The following is a 17,696-nucleotide window of genomic DNA, read 5'->3' on the forward strand; positions in this document are numbered from 1 at the left end:
TCACATGAAACTGGAAACCTGAGAATTTAGCAGACACACAATGGTACCTAGAAGTTTGAGATATGAAAAGGCCAGACTGGAATTAATAGTGTTGAAAGGACAAATTTAATCATAATACAAACATTAACAGAGGTAGTAATGAAGAAGACATCGGAAGTAGGAAATTATAAGAAACGAAAAAGAAAATGAGTGAGGTACAGAAATAAGGACATGAACAAATAAGAAGAGTAGCTAAAGTGACCTCAATGTGGTATTTTGAAAAGCGGTGCAAGTAGTAAAAATGTGGGACAGCAAGGAGAGGAAGTAGATAATGGGAGAAATTAGCACTGATTTGAATGTAGTGGAAATGAAGCACATTATGTAAACCACACTGTAAAGTGAATAAATTAAAATCATTCACAATGTGAAGCAATCAATAGGTTTGGGGCTATTGTCTAAAGACTACTCTACTGCAGCATATTGTGTGATATTGGCACATAAAGCCTGACTGGTTTTGTGTGACAAAGAAAATTATTCAGGACAGTTATATAAGACTGCCTTGGTTGTTACAGACATTACGAATGCAACAAAGAGCTTTTGTGGGAGGGACTTATTTTATGAACAATGCTAAAAAAAATAAGAAATCCAACTTTTCACAAAAAATCTGAGTGCAACACTGCAGGCAAAGGCAATAAATATGCAACAAAAATTAGATTTTCTTTGTTATTGTTCAAATGAGTCAATAGTTTTCAGACGGCCTGAGATATGACAGGAAAACTACTTGTGAATTAAGTTGCTGGGATTATTGGTATGAAGCAGTAGGACAGCAGGTTGCATGGAATCACCATCCAATGAAACACACTTTGTTGGTACTGATGAGAAAAAGTTCCAAAGAAGACAGATCACAAACACAGTGAGTATCAGTATTGAGGAGAGTGGCAAGGTTTTGGGATCAAAGGACGGCGCACACAGATCATGGAAAATTGATGATGTCCATCATAAAAAAATAATATTTTGGGTAATACTTTGAAAATAAAAAACCAAAGTTAACTGTAACTCATATTACATGGAGTTTTCATAGCCTAAATTATTGTGACTATTGTATTTTTACACACAAGTCTTTGATTGTTATGCAAACAAAGAGTCTCCTTTTAAAACTTTTATTTGATCAAACTGACAAAACGGGTGTATTAATAATGCTCACAGCACTGTAAGTTAAGGAAGTGAAGGCGAAAATGAAACGAACATTTGATAAAACATTACAAAAGTTCATGATTATTTCATTATAAATATTATATACAAAGTTACACTCATACCCATTAATGAAGAATTGCTTCTTGTGTATAAAGGCTCATGACTGGATGAGTGTGTCTTGAAAATCCTTATATCATGAACAATGACAGATACTGATCACACAAAGGATATAAAAAACTGATGAAATTTTGAATCATATTGCTGATTTACAAAAATTATAAGAAAAACTTTCTGACAACATTACAATACGTAATAATCTGAAACTAAACACACTCCAATACACTTGGGATTCCAAAATGGATATGCAATAACTTCTTATCTTTTCAAGTTCAGGCCTATACAAGATCAAAAGTAACACCACACTGTTTCATTTATTTTCCAGTCACGAAGTCACTTCCACCGTTACTCGTGCCTTAACTGTGCAATGATAAATAGAAAATAACTCTTAACAACTACACAACACTTTATCAGAACTATTTAATGCTTGTGGTGCAACATGACTCTTCAAGTTAAAGATGTATCTTCAGTCTGCAAATTTAATTTTCATACAGTGATTTGAAATGCAAACAGTTCCCTTTTTATTTTTCAGGCCCTTCCACACCAGCTTGTGTCATTAGTTCTGTTATATTTTTCTCCAAGTCATCAATGCGATTGCCCATTTCATCTAGTATCTTCTGTTAAGGAAAAATGTGTAACATTTTTAACAAGCACAATGAACCTGTTATTGTAATTTCTTGTTGTTAACATATAAATATTATACAATAACACATGGTTGTACTGAAGATTATATTTAGTAACTCAAATTTATCTTTCATCAATTATTTCTTTAAGTTCAGTCTCTCTCTCTCACTCACTGTGTGTGTGTAGGGGGGGGGGGGGGGGGGGGGGGGGGATGGCCAGAGTTTCACCTTTGTGAAAACTGATCATCTACGGTCTTCTATCCAACAACAAGCAGTCATTTGGAACAAAATGAAGTCTTCTGCTATCTCCGTCCTGCTCCAGTTACTGTTTGGTTCTTTATTTGTCCCTACAAATGCCATCTTACCAATCATCCAAATGTCTACTATTTCCATGATCTTTGTCCTATCAAACACCGTTCCCCATTAAACTGCATGTGTCCAACTCAGCACATATATAATGACAACTATTTTCTGTGGTAAATGTATCAGAATATGGCAAACATCTAGGAGCTTGTATGAATGTCCCTTACACCAAAACAGTTATGTGTTAACTTAAGTGGCTATTTTTCTATCCCTAATGGTACGCAGATATATAAATAAAAATATTTATGACAAAGATCAATGGTGACATCATCTCGTTTCTTCAAAATTTTCCCATAAATTTATTCCACCCGTGCCTCCTATCTAACAAGTTGTCTTCTCCTGATATTCTGTGGCACTGTCCTGATGCCTCTAGACAAATCTATGTTATTATCATTGAACATCCCACAGCTCAAATGTGAAAAGATCCTTCACGTATAACCTCACTGGAGAAATGGCCATTCCATGTAAAGCAATAAACCATTCCTGGTCATAGTTTCACTGCAACCTTCATATGCAGGAAGACGACTATTCCTCAAGAGTTGTTTGATGCAAACTTTTGCTTGTGACTAAACTAATTCCCCTTGTTTATGCTGAACAAGATTTACAGACAGGCAAGCCTGGCAGTTGTTAGTGAGGGATATGTTTTACTGACAACAAAAACTTTACATCAGGTAACTCTGAGCTTCTGTTTTATTTGTTTTCCTAATTGAATCAGTTATGTTTAAATTTTCTCCTTTTTTTCAGACATGAAAAATATTTCCTCAAAATTAGGTCAGACCCTCCCATGCTTCAACCTAGATTTCTACTGACTTGGTTCTATGAACATTAAATTGCTTCTACATAATACTGTGCTAACATAATTATTTGTCAACATTGTAAGACCTACATCAGGCAAACAATATAAACCTCACTGGAAAGATGCATCAAACATCAACACATAGGTGTCTTTCAAAATCCAAAAATTGCACAGCTGCTGAACGCTGTATTGTTCAGTTATCAAGGAACATGTGGAAATGTAACAGGCACATAAACTAATTAATCATCCGTACTGTCATTCTTCTTAATTTGTTTCTCAGGAAGACTTTGGACTGTAACTCAGAACATTGAAAACATGCCATCTACTATTTTAACACACAATCAATTTGGACTATTAACACACTTATTTGTCATAATAATACAAGGTACTTTTCCAGCTCAATATTAAGTAAAAATCAACACCTATTTCTTTCAGGCACTGTTTATAATGTACAAGTTTTACAGATTTTTTTGTTGATATCAGGTAATGCAGCACACATTCTAAACAAATTAGAAGTATTTTGAATATTTTTGAACCTGCTTAGGGTTATTAAAAAATTACAAAGAAATTGATGCAATTTTTTTTCCAAAATGCTTTTTCAAATTGAGGTACCATTTAATCCAATGTTATACGTTTGAAGGAGACCAAATTTTTACCAGATACGCATGACACTATGGCTGAGGTACTAGACCTATTTAATTCCACCTATTATGTATATTACAAGGATAAAAAAAAAATCACATCTTACACTTTAATTTTTATATTTTTTTCCTATTAAAGATGTTATTTTTTCTATAATTTAGTTGATTCTGCAATAAACCTTAGGTCTACTACATAAGTATGGACTACTGCAAGTTATGGAAAAAAAAATTAGAGCAATGCTTTATAAACTATAGGAAATATTTCTAACCTGAATTCTGAAAAATACAACTTGCAGGAAATTGTGAATGAAGATATGAGTCTAATTAAACTATGCCTCAGAATGTTCCTAAAGCATAGTCTTCATCCTGCAGCATTTCCTCATCTTCAAGCTTCCTCTTGGCACTCCTTTTAGCACTTCTTGCTTCTTTGGTAACTTGGAGAGTGAATCTTTCAGCTTCATGCACCCATTGTCTGTCATGTGCAAGCAATTGATCTTCCATATTAGAGCCACATTTTATGCCTAAATTTTTCAGGACTTCCAAAATTCCAATCACTACATCATTAAAATATATCACTGCATGTAGTACACCAACTTTTAATGTATTTAGTTCTAAAAAACATTCTTGGGTAATCTTTTCCATAAGCAATGGTCGAAACTTTCATTTGTATTCTGAGTGCCCCCATGAAGACATTTACTAAGCAAAACAGGGTCATTCAGGTCTCTAAAAATTGGTTTTATATCATTAATAACAAGCTCAGGGGGAAAACACTTATGATGGTATATTTGCCCACTTTCTTTTGCTTTTTGGTAACTACACAAAGAATCTGCTCCTTTAGGGCAAAGTCCATGAACGGGGTGGTCATCTGTGGGCAACTTATGAAAAGAGGTGGCCCATACAGCTTTTCTCATTGCTGTAACATTATTTAGAGGTGCAGTTCATCTAATGATTAGTCCATAATAACGCTGAAGAAGGTCTATTTCAATTTCTGTCAATCTGCCTCAGCCAGACAAAAATTTTCCATCAGACAGCAACTTTCCTTTCATTTCTCTTCAAAGCTTGCTCAATCTAGCACCCACCTTCTTTTGCACATGTCCACAACACTCCAGTTTTGTTACCTAGGTATCCCCATAAACATTGAACTCATTAATTTTATTGAAAGCCTTAGAGTCCCCATCGCCTAGGTACTTCGTATATCTAACATTATAAACGGGCACCAACCGCTGAAATATTTTTAGAGCTCCATCACACTCCATACCTCCACTGTAACCACCAAAATTCTTAGAACACTGATGTTTAATATGTCCTTCAGTGTTACCATGGCAGGTGTGCCGTACTTGGATAAGCACTCAACTTCAACACCTTTTCCATTCCCGGGGAAGTAGCACTTACAACACCATTCAAGGAACGATGTCCATGATGTTGCCATGTCCCATCAAGTGCAACAGCAATGTCCCTATTTCCACTAATACCATTTACAGTTTCTTCTACTGCATGAGAAGAAGGAAGGTCCATCAAACCACAAAACGTTTGAGCAGCCTTTTTCCTTTTCGTACTGCACGCATTGCATACACTAACTTCAAATTCATATCATATGAATTATGCACAATGTTTGAAGTCGTTTTCTAGGCAGATGTATTTCAGGATCTATACAGAACAACATTTTGACACTAAACCCTTCCTGCTACTTTATTGTTCAGTTATGTTCAGCTAGCCTACACCATTACATTGTTTACATTTTGCCACTTCCTTTATCAAAGAAGATAAGATGTCCACATCAACAACAACAAATCCACTACAAACAGTGACATTGTTAACACAAAAATTTGAATCACCAGGAGGTGTGCTGTGTGGGAGTTTCTTCCCTGAAAAACTGATACATAGGTTACTTTCAACAGTGTGACTTGCTTTGTTTGTGAAATGGTTACCATGGAATTTCCTTTTGTTGAATTTCTTGATGTGTGGCATAGTTCATATTTATTGCACACTAAAGGATATGTACTTCCACAAATACATGTAGCACTTGGGCAATAAACATTCAGTAACATGTGAACAAACTGCTTCAGCGAAACAAAAGTAAATACCAGCAAAGGTAATCATTTACAGACACTAGAAACCTGCACTGTTACCAACATATACAATGTATCATACGTATCTTTGCTAGAAACAGAAAGTTCACAATTATTTTCGAAATAATGCTGGTTTCTGTAAAAGAAATAAAGGGGGTGTGGCGGCATACATGACCGTAACTTTAAAATTTGGTATATATAAGTCATTTTTCATTTGAAACCCTATAATGTATATATCAATGTAATCACAAAAGACTGTAGAAATTAATTAAGTCATAAAAAATTCGATTTTTCCACGATTTGTAAGTACTCTGTATCCTTAAGGCACAACATTCTTCATAATAAAATGGTGCATTATAACATTTGATTATTCACGTCTATTAATATTTAATATGTTTAATGGATGTGCTTTCTCTGATGGAGTAAAATGGCAGTCATCTAGAAAAGTCAGAGTGATTGCAAATGGTGGCTGAATGTTTCACGGCAAAAATATTGGGATGAATAAATGAACTATTAAAAGCTGTGTGCCCACCTCCATAGCTGAGTGGTCACAGCATGGCTGGTTGCCATGCAGAGAAACCGGGTTCAATTTCTGGTAAAACCAGAAATTTTCCTTTGATGGGAAGACGAGTCTACTCAGCTTCATAATGCTGAGGAGCTACTTGACTGAGAAGTAGTGGCTCAAAGGTCTGCAAAGCACAACGGCAATAAGAGCTGTATGCTGACCCTGTGCGCCTCCATACCGCATCCAAATGACACCCTTCTCTGAGATTGATAGTTTGTCAACCAAACCAGTACTAATTAAGAAAACAATAACCAAGCAATAATAGAATGAGTAGGATAATTATGCTTGCGAAGTCATTCAAGATGGACCACAAAGTTCTGCCTGGATGAAGAAGATTCAGGAAATTTCCTGTGGTCTTCCTATTGTCACCATTATGAAATTTGCCTCAAATGATTTATGGAAATACTGAGAAACATAAACCTGGGAGTCATAACGGAGAATCACCCCCTTCCCCTTTTATCTGAATGTGGGTCTTGTGTCTCAACATACTGAATGACTACTTGAAAGACATTTTAAAAATTAGAAACTTAAATTTTTTTACATGCAGTTTCTATAACCAAAAATGACCTATGAAGATGTTATTAAAGGATATTTCTTGTTATGATCTGATCTGACATTGCTTGAAACTTGTCCTGCATTCCTTGAAGTAAGGTCTGCACCTGTAAGAAAAAAAAAAGGTTAAAATGTAGTTTACTTTCATCAATCTGATAAATGTAGTAAATTTTCTTAATTCATTGTTGACGTTATTGCTACATATGACACAGAGATATGAGAGGTGAGCAGAGAGAGAGAGAGAGAGAGAGAGAGAGAACTACAGAACTAACATTGAGGAAGGTGTCTAAGGGATAATGATCATCAGTTGCCACCAGGAAAGAAATTGGCTGAAAATGGGAAGGGAGAAGTGGCAGCAGCTGTAAACAACACAAATTCCAAGGAGTATTACAGGACAATCAATTTACTTAAATGATCTTGAGGATAATGTAAAAACTCCATTATACTATTTGCAGGTCATGGTTCTTTTTTTTTATGGAGAAACAGAACAGACAGAAAAATTGTAGTGGAATTCCAGAGGACTGCAGAGGATAATCACTTGTTGCAGAAGTGAATATGTGGATCCTGGGATTTAAAGCGATGCAACCAAACAGGTTGTATGAAAGGCACATACCACACAGATTTATTGAAAGAATCTTACAGACCTGTAATTCATTTATGCAGGGCGATGTTGGTGATTTTAGTGAACTCAACAGTACTATTAAAATGCCCATTGCTGTGTTAAGTAAAATAAAAAAGAAATTGTCTTCACAAGGAATCTCCTGTGACAAGACCCAATCAACACACAAACTTTTCTGAGAGCATCGGACAGTGTTAATGTATAGAAGAAAAATGAAGACTATCTCTGTGTGCTGAACCTGTAGATAAAGTTCACCCTTCCAGTTAGCAACAGCACAAACATTACCTCTTCTAAACTGTCAGATACTGAGATTGCTTCATGGTATTCTTTTTCATTGATGAGAGACTAAAAATGATGAAAGACTGGTGTAATGAAACATGATCAACTGGAATATGATTCTATAAGAAAGCAAACTAACAGAACTCTGTATACTTGGGAGTGGTGAATAAAAACATCATCTTAATATACCTCCATAAAACACCAACTCTACTATTAAAATAGTCAAATTTATAACAAACATGGCCATAATTCCGACATGCCCTGGCACCCCAACTGAGATTCTTCATGCCTTTGTCCTGAGTATTTCAGAAGGTGTCTTGGATGTTAACCACTCGAGTGCATACATTTCCAATAATAACTAGAGGGTACACAAATCCAGAGGAGATGAGAAATTTCCTGTTAGGGTAAGTTATCCCCTCAAAGTACTTTTGGAAAGTGTACAGTTCCATGATATATATGTTAGAGATACGGAAATTCAAGATCTTATGTTGAAGGCTGCCACTGAGGTCAAAAGTATTTGTCAACTATATCCTATTCATATATAGTACAGAAAAAATCAGATGTATAAACACTAGAGGCATGCTTGGCCACCTGCTCATGGTAAACTGTCAGTGGAAAAGATGTTTAGCTAGAAAAGGATTGGACGAGGTGTCAGTCTTGCTTCACTACTGTGGCTAGTCTCAATAACTCTAATTTTATGGGCTAATATGACAGAGACAGTAATGGCAGATTGGTGCAGGGTTTGCGTTATTGTAACTTGTATTTGGGAATAGCTTGGTGAAAATTACTTGCTCATTGTTTGCATACTTCTGCTACTCATTGACCCAATTCCTACGCTGCCTAATGTCTAGCACATGTTGTCCTTAGTTGAGTATTGCCCATTAGAAAAATTTTTTGAAGTCACAGTTGGTTGATTGGTTGGTTGTTTAGGGGAAGGAGACCAGACAGCGTGGTCATCGGTCTCATCGGATTAGGGAAGGATGGGGAAGGAAGTCGGCCGTGCCCTTTCAGAGGAACCATCCTGGCATTTGCCTGGAGTGATTTAGGGAAATCACGGAAAACCTAAATCAGGATGGCCGGACGCGGGATTGAACCGTCGTCCTCCCGAATGCGAGTCCAGTGTCTAACCACTGCGAAGTCACAGTTAAAAATGTTACGAGAGATGCATTGTTTACTGTTTTTGTTATTTCTAATATTAGATTGGACACCGTAATGAGCCATACATGTTAGTGGTTACAGTTAAGACAAGACTTCAGAGCACATCTCACCATTACAAGACATCATCTTGTTGGGAGTTAGTATAGTAAAGGATTTTCTGTATTTTGGGTTAAACAAATTATCCCCTATGGACCTTGTACAGGAAACTAAAACCCCACATTTCATATTTTTCTGTAAATCTACCTTATTTGTGTAAATAAGCTATTTGTCAATGTTACATCAATGTTAGGTCTGTATGTCACTGATCAATGAATTGAAGTATGACTTTGCTTATAACATGTTTGTTGGAATCAAGGCACTCAGATCTGGATCAAGGCATCCAGATTCAAGTCAAGGCCAAACAAATGCTCTGTAAAAGTGCAGGAACTGGGACCCATCAGCTCCCCACATCAATTTCTTTTGGTGAGGCATTTCAGAATATTTAGAACTTCTGGTAACCGACTTGGTACTGCCCGAGATGTGGCACAGAGTTCAGATGACTATATGAACTATTAAAGTCTATGCAAATAGTTTATCATTGAAAACATCTTCCATTCCATAGAAGAATTTTTATTACTTAAATGTGTGAAATGTTGTGGGCAGGAAATACTAACTCATCTTAACCACTTTTAGATGAACAGCATATAGTAGACATATTTACAACGTAATTTGTGACACGAATATAAAACAATTCCCCATCATTACCACTTGTCATGCAAATGATCTGTTGGACATGAAATCAACCAAACTCTCTTGATGAAACATCTCAACTTGTTTTTCCACTGTTCCAAACGCTTACTCAACTGCAGCAGATGTACTGTCAAGAGAAATCATCAACAAATAAGTGCGATGTACTTTCCTGGGCTATACAATTCTCCAGAAGTAAGAGATTTGGTCGCACATCTCCAATTCTATAAAGAAAAAAATGTTCACACAGGCATCCTCTTTCTTCCTAATTCATGACAATATCCTATCTCTAAATGCTACTGTACGCTTTCTCAATATCTAAGAAGAATCCAGAGCATTTGTGGAGCAAGGCTTCCCGTACCTACATCTTCAATAGGTGAGATTACCCAGGACCGCATTTACTGCAAATACCATGGTTACCACAAAGTCCCAAGTGACTGAAAAAAAAAAAATGCTGGTGACTACTGTATGAACAGAGAGTAAAAGAACAGACACACAAAAAGAGAGGCCAACATCTGTAAGTCAGTTTGTTGCAGAATTTTTGACCATATTCTAAGTCTGAATATAATAAATTCCTAGAGACACAAAAGCTTCTGACCACAAATTAGCATGGATTTAGAAAGATTCATTCATATGAAACTGAGCCTGCCCTTTTCTTACACAATATCATGCAATCATGGATGAAGGCCAAAGGCAGATTCTATATTCCTGGATTTCTGGAAAATGTTTGACACATTGGTCCACTGCAGGCTGTTGACAAAGGTCCAACTATATGGAACAGATTCTCAAATATGCGAATGGCTCAAAGACTTTTTTTGAGTAATAGAACCAAGTACATTGTCCTGGACAGCAAGTGCTGATCAAAATGTATCATCTGCAGAACACCACAGTTATTGAATAACTGCAGGAGGATAGAGAATCATTTTGGATGGAATTTCTATTTGCTGTAAAAGAAGAAAAATCTCAGTTAGTACAGATAAGTATGAAAACTATCCTCTAATGTGTGAATACAGTATTTGTTGAGTGCTGCTTGATATAAGTCACATTGATTAAATACCTATACATAATTTTGTAAAGTGTCACAAATTTGAACAAGCATATAAGGTCGGCAGTAGGAAGTGGTTGATTTCTAGGAAGGTAGCTCATCTTTAAATGAGACTATATTTAGAACACCAGTGTGAGCAGTTCTTGAGTACTGCTGAAGTGTTCGAGATCCGCAACAGGTCAGATTAGAGGAGACATCAAAGCAACTCTTAAGGCATGCTATTAAATTTGTTACTGGTAGGTTCAAACAATATGAGAATAATTAGGTAATGCTATATGAACACAAATGGGGATCCCTGAAGAGAGGGGGAGGGAACAAATCTTTTGCAAAAAACTGTTGAGAAAATTTAGAGAACCAGCATTTGCAGCTGACTGCATAACGATTCTACACCCACCATCATATGTTTCACCCAAGAACTGCAAAGATGAGATAAGTGAAATTAGAGCTTGTATGGAAACATGTATACAGTAATTTTTCCTCACTCCATTTATGAGTAAAACAGGAAAGGGAATGACTAGCATTGTAATAAGATACCCTCTACCATGCAGTGTGTGCTGGCTTGCAAAACATGTATGTAGACGTAGGTGTAGATGTAGGTGTATCAACTAAACCCAACTGGGAGAAGCTACATCGCCTTCTGGGCTTCAAATCCCAAACAAGATATCAGTTAACAATTACCTCAAGCATACAAGATATTAAAGCAATTCAACAATAGCTGCTGAATAGTGAACCTGAAAGAGGTCTGTGAGATTAGAATGTATTTTTGTGAGGGGTAAGTGGATACAGCACACTTATTATACATCAAATATGAACAGTTACAACTGTAGCTTAGGGCCACGAGTTAGAATTGATGGGTGAGGACTGTTAAGAATCATTGATAATCTCAACCCCACCTCTTCCATGGTTTCAGCAATGAATCTGTAATCCCTTAACAGTTGGACTCTGAGATAACTTCTCTTTAAGAGTCTAGTAACCAGTTGATATCCACTTGAGTACAGATGCAACCTGTCGGAGAGACTTCTCTTTCTCATTGTCCTCTTTTCTTTATATTTACTTTAAGACAAGTGAGAGAGTAATAAGATTAATGGATGATTTTGTTACTAATGTCCCATGACCCTACCCCCCTACGTCTATATATTGGAGGTTGACGGAGATCCCTGACCGTATAGTTTTTGTTCTACTTCCTTAATGCTGGTTTACCTCTTGTTGCAAATTTCCGCTTCTGTCCTGAGGGATAGAACTGTAGCTGATTAGGCATTACATATATTCAGTGACTGAGATTTCTTCAGTTCCCAAGTGGATTTAAAACTGACCATAGATTTATTTACAGTGTTACCCATGCAGGTGTTGGTGCCAGCTTTAAATGTTGCTGTTTGTGTTGAGACACCGGTCCTCAGGTACTAAAGCTAGTTGGCCACATTACTTTAAAGATCTGCAGATAGGTAGTAGATTTTTGTAAACAATAAAATTAGAAATAAAAGCGGCTCTAGAGTATGAAATAAACAATTTCTCTTGCCCAAGTTGTAAGCAGTTAAAAGGCTTTGTAAAAAGGCTTTGTAAAAAAGTGGTCACCTGAACCTGCCAATATCAGATGTCAGCTTCATCTCTTAATGATAAGGTAGCATGTGATGTCAACATATGCAAGCAGATAGAGCAAAACAATGACAATATTTCTGTTTAAATTAGTTCTTGGGATTTAGATTGTGGTGACATATGTGATTTAATCTGGAGCCTATGTTAATTTGGAAGCTGGTAATTTGGTTATAAGTTAGCAAAGCCAAAGACTGTGATACGAAATCTTAGATGTGGTGACATACCGAACTGTAGTGTAGCCTGACATCCACATCCAGATAAAAAGTGGCAGTTTGGTTGTGAATTGGTGAAGCAGGACTGAACACATCGCTAAATCCAATAATTACCTCATCATGCAATCTTACTTGTCAGGAGAGTTATGTCTGTATAGGTGATATTAAGTATTAAGTTCCATAAATACATATTCAGGAAGTCATTTCTGAAAGTATTTGTATGGAGTGTAGCCATGTATGGAAGGGAAACATGGACCATAAATAGTTTGGACAAGAAGAGAATAGAAGCTTTTGAAATGTGGTGCTACAGAAGAATGTTGAAGATTAGGTGGGTAGATCACGTAACTAATGAGGAGGTATTGAATAGGATTGGGGAGAAGAGAAGTTTGTGGCACAACTTGACTAGAAGAAGGGATCAGTTGGTAGGACATGTCCTGAGGCATCAAGGGATCACAAATTTAGCATTGGAGGGCAGTGTGGAGGGTAAAAATCGTAGAGGGAGACCAAGAGATGAATACACTAAGCAGATTCAGAAGGATGTAGGTTGCAGTAGGTACTGGGAGATGAAGGAGCTTGCACAGGATAGATTAGCATGGAGAGCTGCATCAAACCAGTCTCAGGACTGAAGACCACCACCACCACCACCACCACCACAACAGGCCCTATGTATCAAAATTTGTACCTAAACACGACAATTGGTGAACACATCATCTGACAAGAAGAAGCAAGAAAACTCTAAATAAATAAATGTGAATATTATGTTGTGTTCAAGATTATAGTTTCACATTTTGTTAACATTTAGCTTACTGGAATGACAAATAACATTACAAACAGTTCAGTTATTAACACACGACAAGTACCCACAAGGATGTATATGAGATGCTTCTGTGACAGCACACCATTCATACACACACACACACACACACACACACACACACAGTCTTTGAAAGCGAACACAGAGGCTGGACATAACAAAATTAACAAAAACCTGTGGAGCCTCTCCATACTTTATATGAGGTGCAATGGTATCACCAAGTTTGAGTATTAAAATACAAGATTTTTTAATATATATTCAGTCACATGATGTGTCATTTAGTCAAACACAGTTCCTATACACAGAACAGATGAATTTTATTCATGTAAAACACCTCAGGTAAATTGAAAAACACCCAATAAATACTTATGTGAGCTCTACAAGATACTATAGAGAATAAAAAGCACAGGAAAAACATATAAGAAATTGTTTACAAGGTCTGTTGATTTATCTGAACAGTATAGAATATCGGGATATATGATCGAATATTTTCAACAATAATACGAAAAAGGCATAATATTAAAATTACTTCAAGCAATGGGTATGGTAAATTTATATACAATCAACACGAAAACGGGGGCTGGGCTGAATCAGTCTGACTAGCTATTTGTATTTACTGGTAACACGCATAGAAACTAAATTTACAGTATGAGGCACTTCCAACAAACATGTTACGAAGATACATTAGACTGATATTCTCCAAAAATCCATGTTTTTCCGTGGTTTACTTACATATTGTGTTAATTCTTGCATATTTTTTGGATCGCTATTGTTACTCATTGAATAATTCTGTTGCTCTTCTTCCGTTTTGATTTCTTGCTTTATATTCGACATAATTTCACGCAGATGTTCTGCACAGCCACACAAAAACCGCACCTGTCAACCAACAACACAAACTAAATACTCTGATTCGAGCCGCTACAATCGACCAGTGCTATCCCGTAACAGGCACCGAACGAAAATATCTCTTGACAGTCGTTTAACACGCAACTCTGGATCCTGTGATTCATCACAGATAAGTGGTTCGAAAGTGATATTAGCTTTTTCATACCGACAGAAACAAATTGTCTCAAGAGATGTTTTTATTCTTGTAATACATTGAGTACGGGAAACATTAATATGTGGCTCTGAAAGTGGAACAACCGTTAACATTGGTTAGTTAGTTAGTCTCTTGTTTCATGAATCATTTGCTCTATAAATCGCAATGATACGTAAAAAACCATTTTACATTCTAATTACAAATTAATTTGTGAAAATGGTTACATGTGGCCCATTTATTAAAAGTATACTTAAGTGTGTTAGTAATTGCTACCCACTATCTTTTACACACAGAAATTCTTCTGTGGAATAGAAAGACTTCTCAAGGAGAGATTTTTTAGATTTTTTTATAAAATTTTACTTCGCCGTCTGTCAGACATTTTATATCACTGAACAAGTCGTCAAAACTTATGTTTCCAGCATGATGCACCCATTTTTGTGCTAAAGACAATCTCAAAGTTAATAATAAATGTCAGTTTTCTTTATTTATTGTAATTATGTACATCTTTGTTCCTTTTTAACTGCAGTGGATTCGTGAGGGAATAAATACACTGTGAAGTAGTGCTCAAAATGCTTAACTCATTAAACAGATGTTTACAAGATGACTGTCAGAGAGCACCACAGATTAGTCTTACAGCACATTTTTGAGCAATGAAGACTTTCCTTCTGAAAAATGAGTTGTCCCCGAACATTATTCCACATGACATTACTGAATGAAAATATGTGATTATGCCAACTTGCTGATTTGTCTCTTCCCAAAATTTTCAGTGATTTTAAGTGCAAATATGACTGCACAGAGTTGTTTTATGCGTTCCAAAACGTGCCTTTTCCAGTTTAAATTCACATCAATATGGTCATCTAAAATTTTTGAAGTTTCTGCCATTTGTTTATTTCCTCACTGTGTGTTACAATTATCATTGGTGCAGTACCTCTAGATGTACAGAGCTGAATAGGTTGTGTCTTTTTTAAATTAAGCGTGAGACCATTCCCAGAAAAGGAGTCAATGATGCTTTTAACAACGTTTTTTAGCGTTTCTTTTGTTGCTGTATGTATGCTTTGATTGATTACATACTAGTGTCATCCACAAAAAGAACAAATTCTAATTGTTGTATATTAGATGTAATATCGTTTATGTATATGAGGAACAGTAGCTGGGGAACCCCATCCATGATTTCTCCCAGTCAAAGGAGTCTCTCCTGATTATGTTGGTTGAATTATAAAATACAATTTTCTGCTTTCTTTTCGTTGGACACGACCTTATCCATTGTTTAGCTATGCTGTCATTGCATAAAATCTCAATTTATCTAGGAGAATATTGTGATCCACACAGACAAATGCCTTACATAAGTCACAGACAGTACAAACTGGTGCTTTTTTGTTATTTAATGCTCATAAAATTTGATGATGAATTTGTAAAAGGCATTCTTAGTTGAGCAACTCTTCTGAAATCCAAACTGTGATTTACAGAGGATATTATTGTTGCTGGGGTGGGATACTGTTCTAGAATAGATAAACTTCTCAAAAATTTTGGAAAATAAGATTGGTGGTATGTTACAGTACCAGTAAGGTCGTTACTTCTTGAGATAATTGTTTCTGCTATTCAAGTACTATTACCCCAGCAATTTAAAAATTCTCCCAGACAGAAGGTTATTCAGATAATGGAATAATTTCATATTTCATTTGGATTCTTACAATGAACTGGTAGATCAGTTAGGAAAGTCTTCAGTAACACTAGGAACTTTGTATCACTCGTCAGATCCCAAATCAGATCTCAATCCATGGATCAAAGAGTAAATTAAAATCTTTTGAAATAAATTTTACAATATATCCACATCTCGTAAAGTTAAATTCTATCCACTGATACATAACAACTATGCATCTTAAACCTCAGTCTCATGGTGAAAACGTCTCAAGGAAATTAGCAGTACCTGACAAAGTTCTAAAGGAGCCTCATTGTGGGGTCTCCTCTTGGCAGGCAGGTCGATTCGTGCAACATCCAGATTTGTTGGGCATAGAAATGTGACAGTTGCCTGACATTGGACTGATTGGATATGTGTTGGCAGGGTTACTCCTGAAGGTTCCAGTTAACCACATCTGAACACCATAAGGAGGAGGAGGAGGATATTAGTGTTTAACGTCCCGTCGACAGCGAGGTCATTAAAAACGGAGCGCAAGCTCAGGTGAGGGAATGATGGGGAAGGAAATCGGCCGTACCCTTTCAAAGGAACCATCCCGGCATTTGCCTGAAGTGATTTAGGGAAATCACGGAAAACCTAAATCAGGATGGCCGGAGACGGGATTGAACCGTCGTCCTCCCGAATGCGAGTCCAGTGTGTTAACCACTGCGCCACCTCGCTCGGTGAACACCATAAGGGAGGTTTGCTGTATTGTGCACCAAATACATTGTAACCTTTTCATATCTGCATCTACTGTATTATCTGAGAACAAGGAATGGTCTTGAAGCGAGCAATGTGTGGTTCTTTGCTGCTGTCAGATCTGTCATACAGTGGGCCAGCTTAGTCGTAGGAGTAATAGTTTATTCATCCAGAGACAATGTACATTGCATGGATTTCGTCAAAAAATACTTATACATACACACATAAAGGGTGAACAATACTATACACAATACGAATGTGCATAGTAGACTACACAACATCAGACCGCATTGAAATAGCATGTACAACTTTGGTTAACTACATTAATGTGTGAGAAAGACTTTTTACGTGGAATACACAGTTGATATTTATATATAACATATAATAATTCTAACACTTCTGTACATATTATTTATTTAGATCATATCAACACTGAGATAAAAATTACTATTGGCACAGAGTACATGAATCTAATTGTTTTGTATGAAGCTATTCCGGGTATTCGTTGACACTGTAATAGCAGTTGGTCACTAAAAATTTAAATACTGCTTCTTTAAATGAAGACAATTTTTCATTTCTTTTATCTTTACCGGTAGTTTGTTATACAATCTACTTCCTTGTATGTTTGTTTGTTTCTGCGCCAAAGCCTTGTTGACTCTTTTAATATGAATGTCAGTGCACTTTCTTGTGTTGTAAGTATGTAGATCCGAGTTGGATTGGAAATTGTCAATATTTCTTTTTACATTAATTACGCGTTTTTGTATACAGAGGCACAGTAGGGGTAGAATATTTAGCTGTTGAAATAATTGCTTTGAAGGAGTTAGCTTTGAACTGTTGATAATTATTCTAATAGCTCGTTTTTGTAGAGTGAAAATGATTTTGAGATTTGTCTTACTATGACCCCAGAAGGTGAGGCCATAGGTAATAGCAGAATGTAT

The 17,696-nt window shown here is 36.3% G+C and overlaps 1 protein-coding gene across 1 annotated transcript; it reads right to left on the minus strand.

Moving 5' to 3' along the window:
- Window positions 1–1,226: 1,226 nt before the first annotated feature.
- LOC124776530 (heat shock factor-binding protein 1) lies at window positions 1,227–14,295 on the minus strand. The gene is made up of 3 exons (XM_047251557.1): window positions 14,078–14,295; window positions 6,940–7,006; window positions 1,227–1,900 (listed from the first exon to the last, which is right to left on the minus strand). The coding sequence occupies exons 1-3, from the start codon at window positions 14,177–14,179 to the stop codon at window positions 1,812–1,814; spliced, it is 258 nt and encodes an 85-aa protein (XP_047107513.1). The 5' UTR covers window positions 14,180–14,295; the 3' UTR covers window positions 1,227–1,811.
- Between the last annotated feature and the right edge of the window lie 3,401 nt (window positions 14,296–17,696).

This window comes from Schistocerca piceifrons, chromosome 2 (assembly GCF_021461385.2).
Source record: "Schistocerca piceifrons isolate TAMUIC-IGC-003096 chromosome 2, iqSchPice1.1, whole genome shotgun sequence".
NCBI classification, from domain to species: Eukaryota; Metazoa; Arthropoda; class Insecta; order Orthoptera; family Acrididae; genus Schistocerca; species Schistocerca piceifrons.